Here is a 24,645-nt window from a genome sequence, read left to right as displayed (position 1 = left end):
TTATTGCATAACCTGACGCTGTTCTGTTACCTCTGGGCTCATCCTCATACAGGGACACTCATGACAAATAGGAAGAAATCGGCTTCTCCCTCCATAGCCCCCACTTCTCCCAGGACCATAGTTTCCACCATCTGGTCCCCCCACGTTCCTGCTACCACCAAAATGTCCATGCTTCGTGGGACCATAGTTAGATGGTGGCAATTTCCACTTCCGTCATTTCCTCCTCCGGAGTTGTCATCACCACCTCTGTAGTCGCCCCCTCCCCCCTGCCCCCGGGTCCACCACCAGAGCCTCCTCTTCCCCCTCCATAGGAAGCCAGGTCCTCCAGGCCCTCCATACCCATTTTAGCTGTCTCCCCAACCCACGGCCACTTCCATAGCCATCTGATCCTCTAAAGCAGGGGTCCTCAAACTTTTTAAATGGGGGGCCAGTTCACTGTCCCTCAGACCGTTGGAGGGCCGGACTATAGTTTAAAAAAAAAAAAAAACTATGAACAAATTCCTATGCACACTGTGGGCCCAGGACGCGTCGGCTGCTAAGCAGGACAGGCAGCGGCACCCGGCGAGCCGGATCCATGTCCTCGACGGGCCGCATGTGGCCCGCGGCCGTAGTTTGAGGACCCCTGATCTAAAGTTCTTCCTGGTCCTGGTCCAAAATTTCACCGCCACCTCGAGAGTCTCCAACCAAAGTTGCCTCCTCTCCCACTTCTGGAACTTGGAGCTCCTGCATTTCTTGTCCAGAGAAGCCGTACTTCTGCACGATGGCCATGGGTGGTTTGGTCTTATCCACAGGGTCATGCTCATCAAAAGTAACACATCCAGCCTCTTCGTTCCAGACTGCCTCTCTGATTTGTCTCCATGGTATCAGTTTTCCCACACTCCTCCAGGTCACCTCCAAGAGGCTGTCCCTCAGTATCTCTTTGAATCCCACCGGCAAACAGCTTCACAGTGACATGAGCCCCTGGCTTTCCGCATTCTTCTCTTGCAACAGCACCTTTTGGCCCAACCACGCTCCCATCAATTGAATGAGGCCTTGCAGCCATGGCGGCAGCAACCTCAGCCATGGATGTGAAATCGCCAAACCAAATCCTCTTGGTCTTTCGCTTGCAGGATCTCACTACCACACGGCTGGGAGTCCCCCCATTGCTCATAGCCATTCCTCAAACTTCTGTGGTTTCAAAGCTCGCGCCACCAATAAAGAGTTTACGGAACGGTTCCTTTTCTCTGCCCATCGGGGACTGGGGCGCTTCAGCCCGATGTCCCGCAGCCGAGCGAGATGAGAGAGAGCTCTGCGGTCGGTCGGAGGCAAACACTCAGCCGGCGCTGCTGCTACTCACCAGTTTGGTTTTTAAATAATTCTTATTTTTAAAAAAATATATTTTATTGATATTTTACAGAGAGGAAGGGAGAGGGATAGAGAGAAACATCGATGAGAGAGAAACATCCATCAGCTGCCTCCTGCACACCCCCTACTGGGGATGTGCCTGCAACCAAGGTACATGCCCTTGATCGGAATCGAACCTGGGACCCTTCAGTCCGCAGGCCGACGCTCTATCCACTGAGCCAAACCGGTCAGGGCATAAATAATTCTTTATTGTTGAATATTTTCAATCCAATTTCTTTCCTTTATTGTTTTATGAGCTATGATTGCAGTCTTAAGTAAGATGACATATTCCCCGTGTTGGACTTTATACGTGGAATCAATCCTGTGTACATACATCTCCCGGTGGGACGCAGGCCCGTAGGTCGCTGGTTTCTCTGGTTTCTGTGTGCGTCGGGGCACCGGGAAGCTTGTTAAAGCGCGTTGCTGGGCCCACCCCGCCGGCGGCTGGCTTACTTGGTCTGGGTGGGGCCTGGCCATTTGTGCTTGTCACAGCCCCCCCGCTGGTGCTTGCACGGTCTACTCCTGAAAAAACCGGTCTTGGGCACTCTTTGGCAGTTTTCTCTGGAATTGCCCCAAACGTTTTGATGCCTGGAAATCTCTCTACGTGTGTCTGCACAGAGACACAATCTGGGTGCAGTGAGTTGCTGTGTTGAAGTGTTACCCCCGTGCCTGGGACTGGACCTTCCCTGGAAATGGGATCTTGGCAGAAGTAATCCAGTTAAGATGGGCGGGGCCTTAACCCGCTAAGATTGGCGCCCTTGTGAGAAGAGGCAGAGGGGCAAGATGGCCGGGAGACGGTACAGGTGGAAGTAAGTGCGAGCGAGGAGCTAAGTCAAGGAACCCCAGGAATTGTGGGGAGCCACCAAGGCTGGCATTGGTGAGAAGGAACCCTCCCCGTGAGCCTTGGGAGGGAGCACGGCCTTGCTGGCACCTCAACTGGGGACTCTGGTCTCCCAGAAGTTGTTCAAGCCCCCCATTTGCAGCCCTCTGTCATGAGGGCCGCCCAAGAACGTATACAGGGGGTTCTGAAACTCGCTTTTCCCCTTGAAGATGTGTCAAATGTATTTCTTTTTTAAAAAAAGTAAGTTTATCAGGGTGACATTTGGGTTTCTGTGTGATAAGGTCTGTATATTGCACCATGTATCCACCACCCAGAGTCAAATCTCCCATCACCATATATTGGGCCCCCCCCTTCTCCCCACCCCGTTCCCTCTGGCAGCCACCACACTGCTGTTTGTTCACGAGTTTCAGTCTTATATCCCACATATGAGTGAAATCATGGTTCTTAGCTTTTTCTGACTGACTTATTTCACTCAGCATCATGTTCTCAAGATCTGTCCATGTTGTTGCAAATGGCAGTATTTCATCCTTTCTTATGGCTAAGTTGTATTCCATTGTGTATATGGACCGCATTTAAAACTATATGTATATTTTTATTGATTTCAGAGAGGAAGGGAGAGGGGAAGAGAGAGAGAAACATTGATGATGAGAAAGAATCATTATCGGCTGCCTCCTGCACGCCCCCTGCTGGGGACCAACCCCACAACCCAGGCCTGTGTCCTGACCAGGAATCAAACCAGCACCTCCTGGTTCAAGGTTGACGCTCAGCCACTGAGCCACGCCGGCCGGCTGTACCCCGTCTTCTTTACCTAGTCCTCTGTCACAGGCTCTGTGGCTGTTTCCATGTCTTGGCCGCTGTGAATAATGCTGCGGTGCATATATCTGCGAATACATGATTTTGAGTTTTTGGGGTGTACACCCAGGAGAGGGATTGCTGGGTCGTATGGCAGCTCTATTCTTAATTTTCTGAGGGATCGCCAGGCTGCTTTCCATGGTGGCTGCACCAGCCTACATTCCCACAGCAGTGAGTGAGGGCTCCCTTTTCCCCCAATCTCTCCAACATCCTCCCTCTCTCCCTCCCTCCCTCCCTCCCTTCCTCTCTCCCTCCCTCCCTCCCTCCCTCCCTCCCTTCCTCTCTCCCTCCCTCCCTCCCTCCCTTCCTTCCTCCCTCCCTCCCTCCCTTCCTTCCTCCCTCCCTCCCTCCCTTCCTCCCTCCCTTCCCTCCATCCCTCCCTTCCTTCCTCCCTTCCTCCCTCCTTCCCTCCCTCCCTTCCTCCCTTTCTCCCTCCCTCACTTCCTTCCTCCATTCCTCCCTCCCTCCCTCCCTTCCTCCTTCCCTCTCTTCCTTCCTTCCTTCCTCCTTCCTTCCTTCCTTCCTTCCTTCCTTCCTTCCTTCCTTCCTTCCCTCCCTCCCTCCCTCCCTCCCTCCCTCCCTCCTTCCCTTCCTTCCTTCCTTCCTTCCTCCCTCCCTGTTCTCCCTCCCTCCCTCCCTCTCTCCCTCCCTTCCTTCCTTCCTTCCTTCCTTCCTTCCTTCCTTCCTTCCTTCCTTCCTTCCCTCCCTCCCTCCCTGTTCTCCCTCCCTCCTCCCTCCCTCTCTTCCTTCTTTTCTCCCTTCCTTCCCTCCCTCCCTCCCTCCCTTCCCTCCTTCCCTCCCTCTCTCCCTCCCTCCCTCCCTCTCTCCCTTCCTTCCTTCCTCCCTCCCTTCCCTCCTTCCCTCCCTCTCTCCCTTCCTTCCTCCCTCCCTCCCTCCCTGTCCTCTCTCCCTTCCTTCCTCCCTCCCTTCCCTCTCTCCCTCCCTCCCTCCCTCCCCTCCCCTCCCCTCCCCTTTCCTCCCTCCCTCCCTCCCTCCCTCCCTCCCTCCCTCCTTCCTCCTTCCTCCTTCCTTCCTTTTTTTTTTTGGGGGGGGGGATGCTACTGGCATTTAGTGAGTGTGGGCAAGGGATGCTATACCCTGCGGTGAGCTGACTAGTCCCACACGGAATAACCACCCCTTTGGGATGCCAGGAGCACCCCTATATTGTAGGGTTGCGGTAGGAAACAGCACACTTAAAAGGTTCATTTGAGAAGTCTTGACACAGTAGTGGGCAAAGTGGGGAGGCCACAAGAGGGAATGCAGCTCCCTGGGGCTACTTGCAACCGAGAGTCCTTACCTGCCCCAGGCTGGCCAGGCAGGAAGTTACTAGAACTCGAAGTATGTGGGAAAGGCTACCTGACAGGATGACAGGCTGTGACCTTCAGTCCAGAGTGTAGCCAGTCCATGAGGTGGGGGCCACATGCTCTCCTTCCCCCTGACCCGCCAGTGCCACATCCCTCATCCCACCCCAACCCCCACAATGAGTGAGCCCAACTGGAAGCCAGAAGTACAACTGTCAGAGACTCCACACGGCCTGGCTGAGCTCCGTCTGGACGGGGAGGGGCTGTGACTAGGTAGGGATGGGGCTGGCTGTGTCCCGAGACTGCTCTTCCGGCCCCGATTCAGGCCGTGGGCCCAGTCAGCCCCCAGAATCTCGCCCTCGGGCAGCATCTCCTCCACCAAGAGCTGAGCGAGGCCTGGGTTGGACGCAGCAGGTAGGTCTGAGCTGTCCAGCCTGCGGAGGTTCTGGAGGTGACGGAGGCAGGCGAGGCCCCTTTCGGAGATTCGGGGGCAACCAGCCAGCGAGAGCTCCTGCAATGAACTGGCCAGCCGGTGGAGGCGGCTAAGACACCCATCATCCAGGTGGGGATAGCGCTGCAGCAACAGGGACTGCGGCTCCTTCAGGGCCAAGAGGTGGTCCAGGCCTTCGCAGTTGACGGCACAGTCACTGGCATCCACCGCCGCTATAGGTGCTGCCTGGAAATGCAACAACTGGAGAGGGGAGTAGCCATGCTCAGTGGACCGAACCCACCCTTTGCCTTGGAGTTGGACGGCGCCTCCCTGCTTCAGGACAAAACAGGCTCCTGCGATGGATGGGCCGGATTGGTTCTTGATACCGGCGAAGGATCCATTTTCCTGGTGCACTTTTGACACCTGCTTTTGGAACAGATACTCCCTCGGAGCCTCCACATCATAGAAGCGGTCAGTCAGGAGTTGGAGCGGCACCCTCCCCTTCCTCTGATTGCCCTCTGGGGTCACTGCACTGCTCAGACCACGGATACCGCTGGTACCCAGGTTCCACATGGGGGCCGACAGGTGCAGGGACGCCCTGGGCGCTGCCATCTTGTTGAGATTATGTAACCCGAAGGGCCTTCCTTCCTTTTTTTCTGACCAGCTGCCCCTGCACGCCCCACACTGGGGATGGAGCCTGCATCCAGGGAACGTGCCCTGACTGGGAATCAAACTGTGACCTCCTGCTTTTCATAGGTTGACCCTCAACCACTGAGCTATGCAGGCTGGGCTATGGAGGATTCTTTCTTTTTTTTTTTTAAATAATTCTTTATTGTTGAAAGTATTACATATGTCCCCCTTTTTCTCCCGTTGAGCCCCTCAAGCCTGTCCCCCCCCACCCCAGGCCTTCAGCACCCTATTGTCTGTGTCCAGGGGTTATGCATATGTGCATACTAGAGGCCCGGTGCATGAATTCGTGCACGGGTGGGGTCCCTCGGGGTGGCCTGCGGGGATCCAGCCGAAACTGGCAGTCCAGTGCTGCCTGCCGCTCCCGCTCATCCTGGCCCCGCTGTGCCTGCTGCAGGCTCGTGCCCACTCAGTTCCAATCATGGGAAGAAGTTCGCGCCGCTGCAGGGCCCTCGCCAGCCATGAGCCCTGTGCCTGGCGCCCATCCCAAGGGGGGTGCCAGGGACGCGATCGGCCCTCCGGGCGGGCGGTGGATCCGGATCCGTCCAGCTGACGTTTGAGCTGGTTGTCGGGAGCTACCTGGTGGCCACTTTTATATCGTTTCTTCCTTGCAGAGCGTCTAGGGAGGGGGAGCGGTGAGGGGAAGCAGCCACAGTGCCCGAGGTGACTTCCAGGAGGCCAGTGGCCCTGTTGGGATCATGCCGGTGGCGCTGGTCCCTCGGTGCCTGGCCCGTTCTCCGGAGATTGGACCTGCAGGACTACTGAGGGAGGGAGTGGCTGCGCCGGGCTGCTGGGCTGCTGGGACAGGTCGGTCAGCTGAGCAGTGCTCCCCCTGTGGGAGCGCACTGACCACCAGGGGCAGCTCCTGTGTTGAGCGTCTGCCCCCTGGTGGTCAGTGCGCATCACAGCGGCCCGTCAACCAGTCGTTCGGTCGTTCAGTCGCTTCGGCTTTTATGTATACAGACAAGGTCTTTGGTGGGTCACCTCCCTCTCCCACCCCCTCCCCCGCCTCCCTCTGAGGTTCCGCACGCCACTCCAGGCTTCCACGTCTCTGGATGCACTCTGTTCACCAGGTTATTTTGTTACTTAGAGTCCACAGATGAGTGTGCTCATGTGATACCTTTCTTTCTCTGACTGATGTGTTTCACTTAGCAGGATACTCTCCAGGTCCTTCCATGCCGTCTCAAAGGGTAAGAGATCCTCCTTTTTTACCGCAGCGTAGTATTCCCTGGTGTAGGTGTACCACAGCTTTTTATCCACTCAACTACCGATGGGCACTTGGGCTGTTTCCAGATCTTAGCTATGGTGAACTGTGCTGCTATGAACATAGGGGTGCATATATCCTTTCTGATCAGTGTTTCTAGTTTCTTGGGATATATTCCTAGAAATGGGATCACTGGGTCCAATGGGAGCTCCATTTTTAGTTTTTTGAGGAAACTCTATACTGTTCTCCACAGTGGCTGCACCAGTCTGCATTCCCACCAGCAGTGCACCAGGGTTCCTTTTTCTCCGCATCCTCGCCAACACTTGTCGTTTGTTGATTTGTGGATGATAGCCATTCTGACAGGTGTGAGATGGTACCGCACTGTCGTTTTGATTTGCATCTCTCGGATGATTAGTGACTTTGAGCATGTTTTTATGTCTCTTGGCCTTCCTTCTGTCCTCTTTGGAGAAGAGTCTATTTAGGTCTTTTGCCCATTTTTTAATTGGATTGTTTGTCTTCCTTTTGTGAAGTTGTATGAGTTCTTTATATATTTTGGAGATTAACCCTTTATCAGGCGTTTCATTGCCAATACGTTCTCCCACACAGCGGGCTCCCTTTTTGTTCTGTGGATGGTTTCTCTCGCTGATGGCTTAGCAAATACCAAGCAGTATGTCCTTCCCTGCAGGGCCCGCCACGGCCTGACACGCTCCAGCGCCAGCCTCGTCACTGGCCTGATTAATCACAAGGGCCCCGGGTCCCTCTGGGGTCAGCCCTGCCCCCGGGGTCCTCGGAGAGATTCCTTAACTGACGCCCCTAAAAACCGTACAAGTAGGAGGTGAGCGGTGGCCTTGGGCGGCCAAGCACACACCTGACTGAGCGGGTGCTGTGAGCGGGTCACGCGCCTGTTCACACAGATAGGCCCCCAGCGGCTGGGCCGCGGCTCGGAGGCACCCTCTGAGTTTCCAGGGCCGCCCTGACAGCGTACCACAGCCCGGCGGCTTAACAACAGAAACAGACTTTCTGCAAGTCCCAGGTCCAGGGCTGGCGCCTGACCCTGAAGGCCAAAGCACAGCTGAGGGCGGGCTTCTGGAGGGCGGACCGGGGGCCAGGGGAGGGCGGAGGCAGGGCGATGCTGTCCATGCGCGGGTCCCCCAGGGCGTGGGCACCGGTGTGCCCCGGGCAGTTTCCCACCACGGCAGGGCAGCGGCAGCCCCAGGCCTGTCCCTCGCTCTGGAGGACAGAGGCGCTGCTGTCACAGGGACGCAGGGAGAACTGGGGCAGGTGTGCCCACCCACACCCGGAAGGGGCACGCTGTTCCTTCCTGGAGATCACCCCGAGCTTCACGCTCCTCCCCTGCGGCCTTCCCCTTCAGGCGTGCCATCTCCCCGGGCAGGTGGCTGTAGGGCACAGTGCCCACCCGCCTTCCTCTGGACAATCGGCTGCTCGGACCCAGGTCTCAGGCCCAGAGCCTGTCCTCCATAGCTGTCCCCACAGCGGGAGGACGTCAGTGTTGTGTCCTGTGACATGCTCCGGTGCGGGGCGCTGCATGGCCATCACAGGAAACGACGGGCACGCTTGTCAGATACGCCCAGTGGCTTAACACCTGCCAGCCACTCGATGCTCATGGCCAGCGGCTGCTCTGAGCCCGGAGGTCCTCAGTGTCCTCTGCTCCGCCATGGGGGAGAGAGGGCGTGGGCATGGGGGAGGGAGAGCGGGGCCGTGGGGGAGAGAGGGCATGGGCATGGGGGAGGGAGAGCGGGGCCGTGGGGGAGAGAGGGCGTGGGCATGGGGGAGGGAGAGCGGGGCCGTGGGGGAGAGAGGGCATGGGCATGGGGGAGGGAGAGCGGGGCCGTGGGGGAGAGAGGGGCGTGGGCATGGGAGAGGGAGAGCAGGGCCGTGGGGGAGAGAGGGCGTGGGCATGGGGGAGGGAGGGCCGGGCGTGGGTGAGGGAGGGTGTGGGCATGGGTGAGGGAGGGCGTGGCGTGGGGGAGGGAGGGAGGGTGGGGGAGAGTTGTGTGTGGGGAGGGAGGGTGTGGGGGAAGGAGGGCGGGGTGTGTGGGAGGGAGGGCATGGGGGGTGTTGGGGAGGGAGGGCGGGGCGTGGGGGAGGGAGGGCGTGGGGGCGTGGGGGAGGGAGGGCAGGGCGTGGAGGAGGGAGGGCGTGGGCGGCGTGGGGGAGGGATAGCCGGGTGTGTTTCGGGCCAGCCTGGAAGGGGGCAGCACCACCTACCTCCCGGGCTGAGCGTGGCCCCGTGGCCGTCGCAGGTGAGGCGCTGTGTGGCCTGGCGGGATGTGGGCGCAGGTGCTGGGCACGTCCTGTCTGCCTCACGGGAGACCTCCGGGAGGCGGTGGAGTAGAGGGGACCCGACTGGCTTGAGGATGGCGCTGTTCTCCGGGCGTATTTGCCGAGTGAGTGACAGGACAAGATGGCCCGCGCGGGGCAGTGTGCACGTGGCTCTCAGGTGGTCCCCCCACGGGAGACCTCCGCTCTTGGGCACAGAGATGGCCCAGGCGGCACCGATGAGGCCTCGCCAGCCTCCAGGTGGCCCGGGACGCTGCAGTGTCACCGCAGTGCGTGGCACTGAATCCACAGCCCTCTGCTGCCAACCCCAGTTTCCCATGCGCCGGCGGGGAGTCAGAGGGCTTCCGTGTCTTGCCAGGGTGGCCATCCCGCACCCAGACCGATCCTGGCTGTTAGGACAGCCTTGCTCCTCCACCAGCTCGTGACCTCGGCAAGTCCCTTCTGAAGGCGTTTTTCCTCCTTAACGTGGAGCGCCCGTCCCTGTCCCGTGGCCCAGACTGGGGACTCCTGTGAGGGAGAGGCTATCAGGGCAGGCTTCCTGGCGGTGGCTACTTCCAAGCTGAGTTTGAATTAAGTTTTGCAAGACCAACGCGGAGTCCAGGAGTCCATTCCAGAGGGTGGGGACGCCAAGAGAGAGCACTCGAGAGAGGCACAAGCGAGGCGTGTGGGCATTGGGGAGAGGGAGGGCCGTTCCCTCGCCGAGGGACATCTGGCAGGCTGCTGGGCGAGCTGGCACTTGGGATTCAGCTTAAGGAGGACAGCAATGGCCCTGGCTGAGTGGCTCAGTTGGTTGGGGCACCGCCCTGTACCCCAAGAAGTGGTGGGTTTGATTCCCAATCAGGGCATGTGTGGGAGGCAACTGAACGCGTTTTCTTCCTCTCTCACATTGATGTCTCTCTCCCCCCCTTCCTCGCGCTAACAATTAACAGAGGAAAAGAAGAAGGAAAAGGCGGACAGCAATGGCCTGAACGCTGGAGGGGGCCGATCACTGGACGTTGTTGAGTGAGCACCTCCTCCCGCAGGGCTCAGGCGACACCCAGCCCGGGGCTCCACGCCTCCTAATCGCCCACTTGCTCCCTCCCCTGGGCCGGGGGGGGGGGCGGGGGCTGCCCAGTCTGCTGCCTAGGGCCTGCCTGCTGGCTGTGGGAGAAGTCCCTGCACCGGCCGCTGCCCGCCAGGCACCGGGATGGGGCTGCCGCGCTGGCTGCCTCTGTTGGCGCAGCTGGCGGCGCTGCCGCTGTCGGGGACCGGGGCCCAGGACACCATCAGGGTCTTTGTGGTGCCCCACAGCCACATGGACGTGGGCTGGCTCTACACGGTCCAGGTAGGTGCCGGCCTCCTCCTCCGAGTGGCCCTTGGCGCTGCCACCTCCTCTCCCTGCGCCTCCCCGCGTGGGTTTCTGCGCCGGGGTCTGCGCCAGCGTGGGGGGGGGGGGGATCAGCCTGCCGCCAGGTGTGCCTCCCGCGTGGCTAACTGGGCGGCTGACCTTGAGCGATCACTTCCCGCCTCTGACCCGGCTTCCCCACCGGTGACGGGGCAGCCACGGCCAGAGGAAGGCGCACTGGCCTGAGTCAGGCCGTGGTCAGCCCTTGTCTGGGGGAGGCTCCGGGCCGTTCCCCGCCCGCAGGGGGTGCGGGTCTCAGACGTGCAGGGTTCTCCCTCTGCCCAGGGGGCTCCCTCCCAATGCGGCGGGACCCCGTCCCTACCTCCGCAGGGCGCTCCTGCGGGTCACTTTCCTGGAGGCCTTGCAGGGGTCACTGAAGGCTGCTCCTCCCCCCCTGCCTGGGACGGCCTGTTTCCCACCCCAGGGGAGCCCACAGCCGGGGTGGCTGCCCCCCTTTAATCACTAACGTTCTCTGTGTGCGGATGGACACGGAGAACCCCTGAGTGAGCGAACCGGCACAGAGAGGACGGCGTGGAGGTCTCTGACTTCCTCGGGTTTGCAGCCGCCTCAGACTTGGCCATGAGCGGGAAATGCCCACAGAGAGGGGCGCAGGCGGCTGGGTGCGGCCGGTCACTCTGCGAAGGACATTCACCAGGGATTCGCTCGAGTTACAGGGACACGGGCAGGAAGAGGCTCCGGGGCCGAGGGTTAAGTCCGGTCCGGGGCACATTGGAACCTCTGGGGGTGACGACTCCTGCAGATGGAGATGGTTTGGGGGGGGGGGGCATGTGTGTCACCCCCTTTTACGGAAGAGGACACAGGCCAGAGAAGGTCCCAGGTCACTCAGGAATCACCCTCGAGCCTGCTGACTCGCTGCCCAGTGCTCTTTGCCAGCCTGTTGCCCAGCAGCCCTGGGCACGCTGCGTGCACCCGGAGACCCTGATGGGAAGCAGCCCGGTCACCCCTGAGAGCCCCCACCTGAGGGGAGGAGGCAGGTGACCTCGGGACCGCTCTCCACACGGCCTTCCCTGCGTTTGAGCCCAGCAGGCCCCGGAGGGTCCCTGGGGCCCAGGTCCTCTCCTGGCGCTGGCCGCTGGCCCCTCCGGGCACTGCCCGGGGCGTGTCAGGGTCCGACGCCTCACCTCTCGGGGACAGCGTGTTCTCACCGGGCTGGAGAGCGTGTCCCTGGCTGCGTCCCAGCCGCCCTGCGTGCCCGGGGCAGTGGGTCCCTGATGAGAGCAGAGGGAAGGCGGCGGGAGAGCGAGAGGCGGGGAAGGCACGGTCCCTGCCCGGGCTGGTGACGGCGCCCCCCCAGGAGAGCATGCGGGTCTACGCCGCCAGCGTGTACACGTCGGTGGTGCGGGAGCTGGCCCTCCAGGAGCACCGGCGCTTCATCGCCGTGGAGCAGGAGTACTTCCGGCTGTGGTGGGACCAGATGGCCTCGAGGACCCAGAAGCTCCAGGTGACGCTGCCCGGGGAGAGGGGCGGGCGCGGTGTCCGGGGAGGGGAGACGGGAGGACAGCGCAGGGGCAGGGCTGGGCGACCCTGGGCTGGCACAGGGCTGCTGAGATGTGGTGCGGTGAGGTCTCCCTCCTGGCAGCCGCATAGGACCCTGGCCTTCTGGCTGCTCAGGAAACCGCAGCCCTGCTGCCCCGCTGTGCACTGAGCCCCCCTGGGGTGGCCCTGTGCCCACACCTGCGTCCTTCATTTCCGAGTGTGCACGGCCATGGGCCCGGACCTGGGCACCCCGACCAGGTGCAACGGTCCCCGTGGTTTATAAGCGGCAGCAGGCTTGAATCACACGGTGCGGTGCGGGAGTCAGAGAGGCCAGGCTCTGCGGAGAGGCGGCCTGGGTCGGGCAGCCATCCCCACGGCCCACCTCCGGAGTGCTCCCAGGCCCGGCTGGACTGTCACTGCGGGCCCACAGCTGTGGGCGGGAGGGCCCACCCCTCCTCAGAGGGCTGGCACCTCCCTTCAGCACAGCCCCGCCCCCCAATAAAGTTTAGAGAGGTAGAGTGACTCAGTCAAGGGTGCAAAGCTAAGGCTTATCAGGAAGCTCCGGGTCCCCCTGGAGGGGTGTCTGAACCTGAAGCTGTGGAGTCATGAGGAAGAGCCTCACATTCGATGGGGCCGTGGCCAGCGTTGGGCTCCTGCTTTAAAAAAAAAATGAATATTTTAATGATTTCAGAGAGGAAGGGAGAAGGAGAGAGAAACATCAATGATGAGAGAGAAGCATCAATCAGCTGCCTCCTGTACGACCTCCACTGGGGATCAAACCCGCATGTGCCCTGACCAAGCCCGCATGTGGCCTGACCGGGAATCTAACCATGACCTCCTGGTTCATAAGTCGATGCTCAACCCCTGAGCCAGCCGGGCTGGGCTCCTGCCTTGTACACATTGCTTCATTGAACCCTCCCTACTGGCTGTGTGGTGGGGCTAGTTACCCCACTTTACGGAGCTGGGCAGGTGACGGTGCTGTGGTCACACAGCTCATAGGTGACAGGTGGGACTCTGAACCATACATGTCTGACAAAGTATGTTTCTCCTGGTGTCCAGTGGGCGGTCCACACTTTCTTCCATGGACACCCCAAAGCCAGATGTCTGTCTCCTACCCCCACTTCCCCGTTGGGGAGAGGAGGGTCCCAACAAAGACCCGGACAGGCAGCTCAATGGCCCAGCGTGCTGGGAGCGGGGGTTTACGGCTAGATCCGCAAAGCCTGAACAGGGCCTGGCGTGTAGTAGGTGGTCACCTAAAACAGCACCGAGTAGGGGCTCATTCCATATTCGTTGAGTGAATGCAGTATAAATACTGCACCTTCATAAAGCAAATAAAAAATACAGTCTATAAGCAGCAGGGTGGCGTCATGGCCCACATTCTTTGGCCATTATTTATGTTTCATTCTCCCATTCATTCTCTTAAGATTACCTAGTATTTTTCTGATATTAAAAAAAATTTGAGGAGAGAAACCAAGATGGCGGCATAGGTAAACACCTAAACTGCTGCCTCGCACAACAATTTCAAAACTACAACGAAAAGACAAAACGAACATCATCCAGAACCACAGGAAGGCTGGCTGAGTGGAAATTCTACAACTAGAAGGAAAGAGAAAAGCACACTGAGACTCAGAGGAGCTGCAGGAGGCAGAGGTACTGAGACACGAGCGCGGAGAGGGCTGACAACTGAGTGCGCGGCCGGCTTTCTCAAGCTGGAGGGAGACAAAAGCTCCCGACTGCACTGAATTCCAGTTCCGGGCAAGACTCTGGGGACCCAGACTCATTCAGGGAGAAATTGGACTGTCTGGTGGTGGGCGGAACTCAAGGGCGGCTTTCTCTCAGAGGTGTTTGCAGCGATTACCACGGGACACTGAGACACAGGGGCCTATTAGGGCAGGGTTGACGGGAAACCAATGCTGTCTGCTCCGCCCTGAGACTCCACCCCATCCGAGCTGAGCACAGAGGCTTTTGTAAGTCTTGTCTCATAAGGGTGTCTCCAGCACAGAAGTTCTCCCAGCGTAGACACAGCTGATCCTCACAGCCAATTGGCCTGGAGGTCAGTTCATCCTAGTGATACCAACAACAATCAAGGCTTAACTACAACAAGACTGTGCATACAGTCCACAAAGGGGTGCACCAAGAGTGTCCACCTCAGGTAACTGGGGAGGCTGAGCCACTGGGCCCTATAGGACACCTAGCACTCAAAGCCACTCTATCAACTCAGGGAAGCAGCCAAAATGCAAAGACAAAGAAACAGATCACAAATGAAAGAAATGGAGGAAAGCAAATGACTGGATATAGAGTTCAAAACCATGGTTATAAGGTTTTCCAAGAATTTTCTAGAAAAGGCCGATAAATTTAGCAAGACCCTTGAGGATATGAAAAAGGACCAACTAGAAATTAAGCATACACTGACTAAAATAAAAAATATTATACAGAGATCTAACAGCAGACTAGAGGATCGCAAAAATCAAGTCAAAGATTTGAAATACAAAGAAGCAAAAATACTCAACTGGAAAAGCAAAAAGAAAAAAGAATCCCAAAATTTGAAGATAGTGTAAGGAGCCTCTGGGACAACTTCAAGCGTACCAACATCTGAATTATGGGGGTGCCAGAAGAAGAGAGAGAGCAAGATACTGAAAACCTATTTGAAGAAATAATGACTGAAAACTTCCCCCACCTGGTGAAAGAAATAGACTTGCAAGTCCAGGAAGCGCACAGAACCCCAAACAAGAGGAATCCAAAGAGGACCACACCAAGACACATCATAATTAAAATGCCAAGGGCAAAAGACAAAGAGAGAATATTAAAAGCAGCAAGAGAAAAACAGTTAGTTACCTACAAGGGAGCACCCATACGACTGTCAGCTGATTTCTCAACAGAAACTATGCAGGCCAGACGGGAGTGGCAAGAAATATTCAATGTGATGAATAGCAAGAACCTACAACCAAGATTACTCTACCCAGCAAAGCTATCATTTAGAAGTGAAGGTCAGATAAAGAGCTTCACAGATAAGAAAAAGCTAAAGGAGTTCATCACCACCAAACCAGGATTATATGAAATGCTGAAAGGTATTCTTTAAGAAGAGGAAGAAGAAGAAAAAGGTAAAGATAAAAATTATGAACAACTAATATATGTCTATGAACAAGTAAATCTAAAAACCAAGTGAATAAAAAATCTGATGAACAGAATGGACTGGCGAATATAATAGAATCGGGGGCACAGAAAGGGAGTGGCCTGACAATTCTCGGGGGGAAAGGGGTGTGGGGGTGCGGGAAGAGACTGGACAAAAATCATACACCTATGGGTGAGGACAGTGGTGGGGAGCTGTTCCTGAGCGCAGGTCGCAGGGCACCGGCAGCTCAAAGCCGCAGCTGGAGGAGGGCGCTCACGGAGCTCTCGGCAAAGTCGGGGGGAGGTCTGCGGATTGGAGAGGGGTGTTGTGCGAGGGTGACTTTCCTGCTTTTGATCATTATGCTATGAGTATAACAATCCTTTTCTTACCGGACACTAACTGAAATTCTGCGGGGAGAAGGCATGCACTTGCTAACTTATACTTTCCAATGGTTTGGAAACACACTGTACAGAAAGGGATGGGGGTGTGAAGGGAACTGGGTAAAGTTAGCCTTGAACTCCAGCCAGGGGACACATGGAGCTCTTTGTTTAATTCTTGCACATTTTCTCTAACTTTGAGATTATTTCAAAAGTAAAAATTTAGCCTGGCCAGTGTGGCTCAGTGGTTGAGCGTCGATCTATGAACCAGGAGGTCACGGTTTGATTCCCGGTCAGGGCGCATGCCCACGTTACACGCTTGGTTCCCAGTAGGGGCCATGCAGGAGGCAGCCAATCCATGATTCCCTCTCATCATTGATGTTTTTATCTCTCTCTCCCTGTGCCTTCCTGTCTGAAATCAATAAAATATTATATATTTTAAAAAGTAAAAAGATATAAAAGCTATATCCTGCAGCAGCCACAGGCCAGGTGCTGTTCTGGGGGAGGGATGCCATGCAGAGGGGGACACAGTGTCCTGCCCCTGCAGAAGGAATGAAGTGGGAGTTTCAGGGGAGGCACCCCAAGATACTGTCACATGTCCCCTGCAGAGCCACCAAGCTCTGGGGTTGTGACCTGGCCTTTCCTCTGTGCCCGCCGTGCCAGGTTCGCGAGCTGCTGGCCCACGGACGCCTGGAGTTTGTCAGCGGAGGCCAGGTCATGCACGACGAGGCGGTGACGCACTTTGATGACCAGATCCTGCAGCTCACAGGTTCGGCCACCACTCCCCGTAGCCACGGGCCTTTCGGGCCTCCATTCGGGCTGGGACTTGGTGTCTGAATCCAGCTGCTGGGCTTCGTCTTCCCTCCGCACGGAGACTGTGGCAGTGCGAACAGCGACGGCTAGTGCCACAGGCCTGGCTGCTGGGCGCAGGGCTCTGAGTGGGGACGCCAGACCAGCTAGCCCGCTGGGCCCTGGCTCTGTGACCCTGGGCCACGGAGGTCAGCTATTGTGTCTCAGTGTCCTCCTCGTTCAGATGAGTTTGATGAACCTACCTTAAAGGTTTGTGAGAAATAGATTGCAATAATTCAAATAGATCACTTTAGTAAAGTGCAGTGTTCCCTAGTGAATACTCATTAAAGGTTAGATGCCTTTCATCATTACACCACCATCACCACCACTCCACCTACAATCCAACATAGCCATCAGCACCACCCCCTAACCACCTTTACCTCCACCACCATCACCACCACCACCATCATTATTGTCATCATCATCATCACCGCCACCACCACCACCATCATTATCACCATCACCATCACCATCACCACCATCACCACCACTGTCACCACCATCACCATCACTATCACCATAACCACCACTACCACCATCATCACCACCACCATCACCATCACCATCACCATCACCATCACCACCATCACCACCACTGTCACCACCATCACCATCACTATCACCATAACCACCACTACCACCATCATCACCACCATTATTGTCATCATCATCATCACCACCACCACCACCATCATCACCACCACCACCACCACCATCATTATCGCCATCATCATCACCACTACCACCACCATCATTATCACTACCACCACCACCACCATTATTATCACCACCATCACCACCACCACTACCATTATCACCATCATCGTCATCATCACCATCACTACCAGCTACACCTACAACTCCACCAACATAACCATCAGCAGCAGTACCACCACCACCATCACCATCATTATCATCATCATCACCATCAACACCAGCTTTGCCTATAACTCCACCACCATCACCATAACTACCTTTACCTCCACCACCATTACCATCACCGCTATCACCATCACCATCACCATGAGCTCCATCTGCAATTCTACCAACATAGCTATCAGTATCACCATCCTTACCTCTGCCACCATCACCATTACTATCACTACCACCACCACCACCACCACCAGCACCACCACCACCACCACCACCACCACCACCACCAACACCACCAGCACCATCACAACCATCACTTTCACAGCCTCCACTTCTACCCCCAGCACCACCACCTTCATGACCACCAGCACCTTCCTCATCCCCACCTCCACCCACCATTGCAATGGTGGTACCTCTCTCACCGTTTACCAGACGCTTCCCAAGAAGCATTTAACGGCAGGCTGCCGGGAGGAAACTAGGGCAGCTGAAACACTGACAAAAAAAAAAGGAAAACAGCCAGTGGATGAGCCAGAATGACACCAGGCCTGAAACCCGCCGCCCCAGGTCGCTCCACGATAGCATGGCCCCAGGCGCCGAGTGTATAAAACATCAAGGCAGAGTCAGAGGAACTGGATGCTGTCTTAGGGTCTCTGAGCACTGCCCCCCCTTTAATCTGGAGCCTTCCCTTATCAGGTCTCCCTGCCTCATTCCTAGACTTCACCCCCTTTGTCACTTTTGTTGAAGGTAATGTTGCTGACAAGGCCCTTTCTTCTCAGACTCTCATGTCCCTCTTGTGTTCAAGATGCCCTCCGCCCACAGAGCCCCTACTGCACGCCAGGGCTGCTCCTGTGCCCCTCGCACATGCTTGCACATGCTCACACCCTGGCGGGGGGCCCTGGCTCAGAGGGAGCCTCCGGCCACAGCCGCCAGCCCAGCCCGAGGGTGAGGGCGGGGCTGGAACTGGTTCCAGTGAGAGTGAGTGAGGCTGGTGGAGAGCAAGGAGCGTGGGAGCTGGGAATGCGATGGCAGTCGCTTCAGCTCTCATTCCCTGACCCTTCCCAGCGCCTCCGTGTGGCCTCGGCTGCTCAGGGCCTCTCCGGCTCCTCTCCCGCCTCCTGCTCCCTTTTTATTGATTTTTTTTTCAATTTTCATAGAAATGTAGGTTTATTTTGATAGAGACATGCTAAATACAAAGGGCTGAAATAAATGAGTAATTGTTAACATAAAATAGAATATTTTAATAAAAATTAATATTTTTTCCTGAACATTAACTTACCAGACACTGAATAACTGCACAAATTAATAAGCGTAACAGAAATAAACCTGTTTTTCTTGTTCTCCAAAAGCAAAATATTTCCTGTTGCGCACACCAAACAAGTCAGTCCAAGACCAATGACGTGGCCATCGGCTGCTAAAATATTTGCTGCTGGTATTAGTGGAGGGAAATGGTGCGCCTGCGCATAAGGTGCATATGGGAACTGAATGCAGCTCGATTATAGAAATCAGCCATTAGCTAACGTTGTAGTTTGTTATGAATACTTATGTATAACAGGATATTGTAAAAATTAAGTTACATTTTTTTTTTAGTATTCAATAATCCTTATTTTTTTTTTTATTAAGGTATTATATGTGTACATATCTTACCATTGCCCCCCCACCCCATTTTTTTGATTTTTTAATTTATATGTTTTTGTTGATCCTCACCTGAGGATATTTTTTTCCATTGATTTTTAGAGAGAGTGGAAGGGAGTGGGAGAGAGAGAAACACCAATGTGAGAGAGACACATTGAGTGGATGCCTTCTGCACGCGCCCCATCCAGGGCTGGGGATTGAGCCTGTGACGGACAGCTGTGCCCTTAACTGGGATGGAACCCGAGACCCTTCAGTTTGCCGGCTGAAGCTCTAACCACTGAGCCACCGGCCAGGGCTCCTGCCGCCCTTTACCCCGCCCGTTACCTGCGCCAACTGGAACCCATCCTGTGTTTTTGGTTGTAACTTTTCCTTTTGTCTCCACCTGAACAGCTCATCTCAGTCTCTTCTGCCAGGACCCCTTCTCTGGGTCCCCGCAGTTCTTATCACCTCCCTTTCACCCCGAAACTCAGGGGGCCTCTGTCAGCAGCCGAGTCTGAGTCTTCTTTGGGGCCCCCTCGGTTCACCGTCTGGCTGGACAAGTGCTGATGGGCATGGCAGGGGAGGGAGGGCGCTGATGGGCATGGCAGGGGAGGGGGGCTGCTGATGGGCATGGCAGGGGAGGGAGGGCACTGATGGGCATGGCAGGGGAGAGAGGGCGCTGATGGGCATGGCAGGGGAGGGAGGGTGCTGATGGGCATGGCAGGGGAGAGGGGGCGCTGATGGGCATGACAGGGGAGGGAGGGCGCTGATGGGCATGGCAGGGGAGGGAGGGTGCTGATGGGCATGGCAGGGGAGGGAGGGTGCTGATGGGCATGGCAGGGGAGAGGGGGCGCTGATGGGCATGGCAGGAGAGTGGGGGCGCTGATGGGCATGGCAGGGGAGAGGGGGTGCTGATGGGCATGGCAGGGGAGGGGCGCTGATGGGCATGGCAGGGGAGAGGGGGTGCTGATGGGCATGGCAGGGGAGAGGGGGCGCTGATGGGCATGGCAGGGGAGGGAGGGCGCTGATGGGCATGGCAGGGGAGGGAGGGTGCTGCCGGCCTGCCTCGGGGGTGCCCACAGCAGCAACAGCCTTGCCTCAGGACCCAGCCCACCGTGCCCTTGAACCCTGAGCGCCCAGTGCTAACCCTGCAGGCCTGACCTCGTGCATGGCGCCCGGAACGGGGTTGCATCGCTGCAGGACAGGAAGGGCGCTCTCTTCCGTGGACCCCAGAGGCTCCAGTTCCCAACCAGCCCATCTCCTCTCCCTGCCTGGCCTCTGGCTCCTGGGGTGGCCCTTCGGTCCCGGAGGAATAAGTGAGGGGCGGGGTGACCGGGTTGGAGCCCTTTGTATGAGGCATCTGTGCAGCAGACCCTGCCTGCCCGGGCACCCGGTGCCCAGTGCCCAGTGAGCGAGGGGCTCGGGGCCCCCTGTCCCCAGTGTGGGCGACTGTGCTCTCTCTGCAGAAGGACACGGCTTCCTCTATGAGACGTTCGGGATCCGGCCACAGTTCTCCTGGCAGGTGGACGCGTTTGGCGCCTCTGCCACGACGCCCACCCTGTTTGCCCTGGCGGGGTTCAATGCCCATGTCATCTCCCGGATCGACTACGAGCTCAAGGAGGCCATGATACACGCTCGGGTGAGTGCTGGGCGCACCTGCCACTGCCCCCCTGGGTCCCGCCCTCCCTCGTGGTTCCCTGCGCCCTAGGGAGCACCTGTCCTAAGGGAGGCACCCCTGCAGGGCGGGGCCGCACCCCAGCAGGGAAGCAGGGGGGCTCAGGGTCAGCAGAGCAGTGGGAACTGCCCGCAGGAGGCAGGCTAAGTGGTGGAGCTCCAGGGGGCAAGAGAAGTGACCCTTACGAGCGCCCCCAGGGGCCCCCGAGCATGGAGCAGTGCGTCTGCTTCTCAGCCGCAGGCAGCTCCGTCTGAGCGTGGCTCTGCGGGTCTCCCAAGGCCCGAAATCAAGTCGCTGGGGAGCCGGGGAGCCTGTGTGTGTCCCAGAGGGATGCTAACGGGACCAGGATCTCACCCCGCTTGTCACCCTGAGCACTGCCTGGCCCTCTGGGCTGTGTGACACGGGCTGCCACGCAGGGAGCGGCGCTGAGCCCTGTGCCTGGCGGGGGGGCCCCCCACCGAGGAGGAGGCGGTGACCGGGCAGGCTGGCTGCTCCGAGGGCCAATCCACAGCTCATGCGGCTTTGGGGGGTGAGATGGGACCGCGGGAGGAGGCAGCGAGGGAGGCCTGTCCCCACCCGGCAGGCCCTCAGTCCCGCTCCGGCCCCTCCGGTTCGCAGGAGATGCAGTTCGTGTGGCGAGGGTCCCAGTCCCTGGCGGAGCAGCAGCAGATCTTCACGCACGTCCTGGACTATTACAGCTACTGCTCGTGAGCACTCGCCGAGCCGGGCCCCCTCCACGCTGTCCCTGTGTGACCTCACGGTGACCCTCACACACCCCGAGGGAGGGAGACGCACCGAGTGCCCCCTGTCACACCACGAGAAGCCATGTCAGAGCCACACGGCCAAGGTCCCCGCGGCTAGCGAGCATTCGAGTGGTGTTCGGTTCAGGCGCCAGCTCCTGGGCCTGGTGTCCTGGGTACAGCCAGCCCCTTTGTACCTGCGAGGCCGGGGACAGGGTGGCCGTCCCTCTTTGAGAAGGAGAGACCAGCAGGCATGCTGGAGGGGCTGCTGGGAGAGGGATGCCAGCGGGCTCACTGCCGGTGAGGCCGGGGGGTCAGGCCCGCTCGGTGCCAGGGGTCAGGCCCGCTCGGTGCCAGGGGTCAGGCCCGCTCGGTGCCAGGGGTCAGGCCCGCTCCGTGCCAGGGGTCAGACCTGCTCCGTGCCAGGGGTCAGGCCCGCTCCGTGCCAGGGGTCAGGCCCGCTCCGTGCCAGGCACTGTTTCTTGCGGTCTTCCACAATTATTGTCATTGAATCCTCATAACGGCCTTCAGCACATGTTCCCCACGAGACCCTGGGCTGGCCCGGGTCCCCCATGTGCCCCTGTGCTGCCCAGCGAGGCCGGCGCCAGGCTCATTCTCAGGGTCAGAGCCGTGCCACGCGCGGGAGCCGGGGGGGGGGGGGGGAGGGAAAGTGCCGACGCAGCGTCTGCCTTTGTTGAACACCGTGAGGTTTTGTTCACCGGGATTGTTTCGGCATTGATCTTATTCTCTAAAACATTGCGTTAAATCTCGTTACTGGGGACACTGAGACTGGAGCTTGAGGTGGCTGCTTCCCTGGCCCCAGCCCAGTCCCAGCGCTGTCCATGGCCCTGCACCCCGTTCTGCAGGCTCGAAGGTGCACAGGGAAGGCGTGATCTAAGGGGTCCCACGTGGCCCCTGTGGGGGAGCGGGACGCAGTGGGTGTAGGCTCCACGGGAAGCTGATGACGCGGGCCCAGGGAGTGGCGTGTCTGTCCCGCAGCTGGGGAGCGTGGGGCCTGGACTAGAGCCCCCTCTGTCCGCAAAGCTCCTGCCTGCCCACCCCTCGCCTGCCCGTGGCGCTGGTGGGAGACGGGGTCACCGAGGAGGGTGTGCAGTTCCTGAGCTGCCCTGTGGACTGCCTGAGCCCTGCCAGGCCCCGGGGACCCCAGGCTGCTTTCCTTCTTGGGGTGGGGTCCCCTGACCTTTCTTTCTCCCGCAGGGCAGGGTATTCCTGGGAAGGTGAGGCCCCGTTCCCAACACGACTCCAGGGTATGGCATACACTGACCCGAATGACCCCGTCACTGTGCGCAACATTGAAACGTACATGGAGAGCTTTGTGTTGGACGTGAAGTTGCGGGCCAGATGGTATCGGACCCCGCACATCCTCTGGCCCTGGGTAAGCGGCGTCCCAGGCCCGGTGTCCGCGTCACAGCCACTCCAGGCTCGTGTTCCGCTCGAACCGGGCCAGTCTCCACCCAGGCGCCGGGCTGCCATCCTGCACACCCCGGGCCCCGCCCCCCACCAGCTCCTTCCACACCCTGAACTCACCCCAGCCTCTCCGCTGAAGTACAACCCCTGGCCCGCACCCCCGCAGGCTCCCACCAGCTCTCTCCGGCTTTTTCACGTGTGACTGCCTCTCTTTCTTTCTTTTAATGCTGATTTTATTGTTTTGCTCTTTTTATTTGTGATTCCTTTTTCTATAGGTGCAGATATTAACAATATTTTTTGAAAACTATAAAACTCCATACATGATGTCAACAGGCCACTTGTATGACACATTTGATCTAATACACACACACACACACACACACACACACACTAGAGGCCCGGTGCATGAAATTTGTGCACTGGAGGGGGGTCCCTCAGCCCGGCCTGTGCCCTCTCACCGTCTGGGAGCCCTCGGGGGATGTCCGACTGACGGCTTCGGTCTGCTCCCTGTGGGCCTAAGCCGGCAGTTGGACATCCTTAGTGCTGCTGCAGAGGCGGGAGAGGCTCCTGCCACCACTCTGTGCTCTCCGGCCCTGAGCCTGGCTCAGGGCTTCTGGCTGAGCGGCGTTCCCCCCAGTGTGGGAGCGCACTGACCACTAGGGGGCAGCTCCTGCATTGAGTGTCTGCCCCCTGGTGGTCAGTGTGCGTCATAGCGACCAGCCGTTCCACCGTTCGGATGATTTGCATATTAGCCTTTTATTATATAGGATAACTTTAGATGAGGTTTGAGGCATAACTTAAAATATACGTAGGCAATAAAGAAACAAAATAATGAAATGCTTGCTTTCTCAGTAGTTCACAATAGAATGTGATGCTTGCAAAGGGGCACAGAAACACGTGCCTAAAATAACTGGTGTCCAGGCCACAAAACCCTAACAGCATCATCCTGTCACCTCCCTCTGTTCTTTATTGTTATTGACGTCAGAGAGGAAGGGAGAGAGAGAGAAACATCCACGATGAGAGAGAATCATTGATCAGCTGCCTCCTGCACGCCCGCCACTGGGGATCGAGCCTGGAACCTGAGCATGTGCCCTGACTGGGAATTGAATGGTGTGTGTGTGTGTGTGTGTGTGTGTGTGTGTGTGTGAGACCAGGAATCGAATGGTGTGTGTGTGTGTGTGTGTGAGTGTGTGTGTGACCAGGAATCGAATGTCCAATGGTGTGTGTGTGACCAGGAATTGAATGGTGTGTGTGTGACCAGGAATCGAATGGGGTGTGTGTGTGTGAGTGTGTACCACATTTGTTTATCCATTCATCTATGGATGGACACTTTAGCTTGCTTTCATGTTTTGGCTATTGTAAATAAGGCTGCTATGAATATGGGTGCATATAACTTTTAGAATTAATGTATGCAAATTAACCCACCATCTTTGTTGAGTTAATTTGCATACTCACTCTGATTGGCTGTGGGTGTAGCAGAGGTATGGTCAATTTACATGTTTATCTATTATTAGGTAAGATTCTTAATTTTTATCTGTGGATATTTCTCCACTGATTTTTAGAGAGAGTGGAATTGAGAGGGAAAGACAGAGAGAAATATCAATGTGAAAGAAACACATCTATTGGTTGCCTCCTGCACAAGCCCCAGCCAGGGCCCAGGCCGGGGAGGAACCTGCAATTAAGGTGTGTGCCTTTGACTGGAATCGAGCCCAGGGCCCTTCAGGTTGCAGGCCAATGCTCTATCCACTGAGCCATACTGGCTAGGCCAGCCGTGGGCAAACTACGGCCCGCGGGCCGGATCCGGCCCGTTCGGCTGTTCTATCCGGCCCGCGGAGCCGAAAGAGCGGAGGGTTCTCTTGCTCTCCCCTCCGCTCCTTTACTTTGAATTTATATTAGTTCACACAAACACTCCATCCATGCTTTTGTTCTGGCCCTCCGGTCCAGTTTAAGAACCCATTGTGGCCCTCGAGTCAAAAAGTTTGCCCACCCCTGGGCTAGGGCAATGCTCTATCCACTGAGCCATACCGGCTAGGGCAATGCGGTGTTTGATTTGTATTTCACTGATGATTGGGGATGCTGGGCCCCTTTTCATTGGGCCTG

General features: G+C 57.5%; 1 protein-coding gene and 2 pseudogenes across 4 annotated transcripts in view; 1 reads left to right on the top strand and 2 right to left on the bottom strand.

Annotated features, from left to right (window-relative positions):
- LOC308242258 (heterogeneous nuclear ribonucleoproteins A2/B1-like) lies at positions 1-1,231 on the bottom strand (annotated as a pseudogene). The gene is made up of 2 exons: positions 621-1,231; positions 1-391 (listed from the first exon to the last, which is right to left on the bottom strand). The product of its transcript is annotated as a heterogeneous nuclear ribonucleoproteins A2/B1-like (transcript).
- A 3,415-nt stretch (positions 1,232-4,646) lies between these two features.
- LOC308242251 (distal membrane-arm assembly complex protein 2-like) lies at positions 4,647-5,419 on the bottom strand (annotated as a pseudogene). The gene has a single exon. The product of its transcript is annotated as a distal membrane-arm assembly complex protein 2-like (transcript).
- A 4,756-nt stretch (positions 5,420-10,175) lies between these two features.
- MAN2B2 (mannosidase alpha class 2B member 2) overlaps positions 10,176-24,645 on the top strand; it is a 34,404-nt gene continuing 19,934 nt past the window's right edge. For both annotated transcript variants that reach the window (XR_013959663.1, XM_080651430.1), the window contains exons 1-6: positions 10,176-10,323; positions 11,699-11,845; positions 16,033-16,138; positions 20,169-20,341; positions 20,996-21,084; positions 22,336-22,513. Coding sequence is in view for 1 of the 2 variants with exons in the window: in XM_080651430.1 (XP_080507556.1) it covers positions 10,186-10,323; positions 11,699-11,845; positions 16,033-16,138; positions 20,169-20,341; positions 20,996-21,084; positions 22,336-22,513 (831 nt within the window). In the remaining variant the exon portion in view is untranslated. The remainder of the gene's footprint in view (positions 10,324-11,698; positions 11,846-16,032; positions 16,139-20,168; positions 20,342-20,995; positions 21,085-22,335; positions 22,514-24,645) is intronic.

The sequence above is a fragment of the Plecotus auritus genome (assembly GCF_963455305.1).
Source record: "Plecotus auritus genome assembly, chromosome: 1".
Lineage (NCBI taxonomy): Eukaryota > Metazoa > Chordata > Mammalia > Chiroptera > Vespertilionidae > Plecotus > Plecotus auritus.
This window is presented reverse-complemented; position numbering and strand designations above follow the sequence as displayed.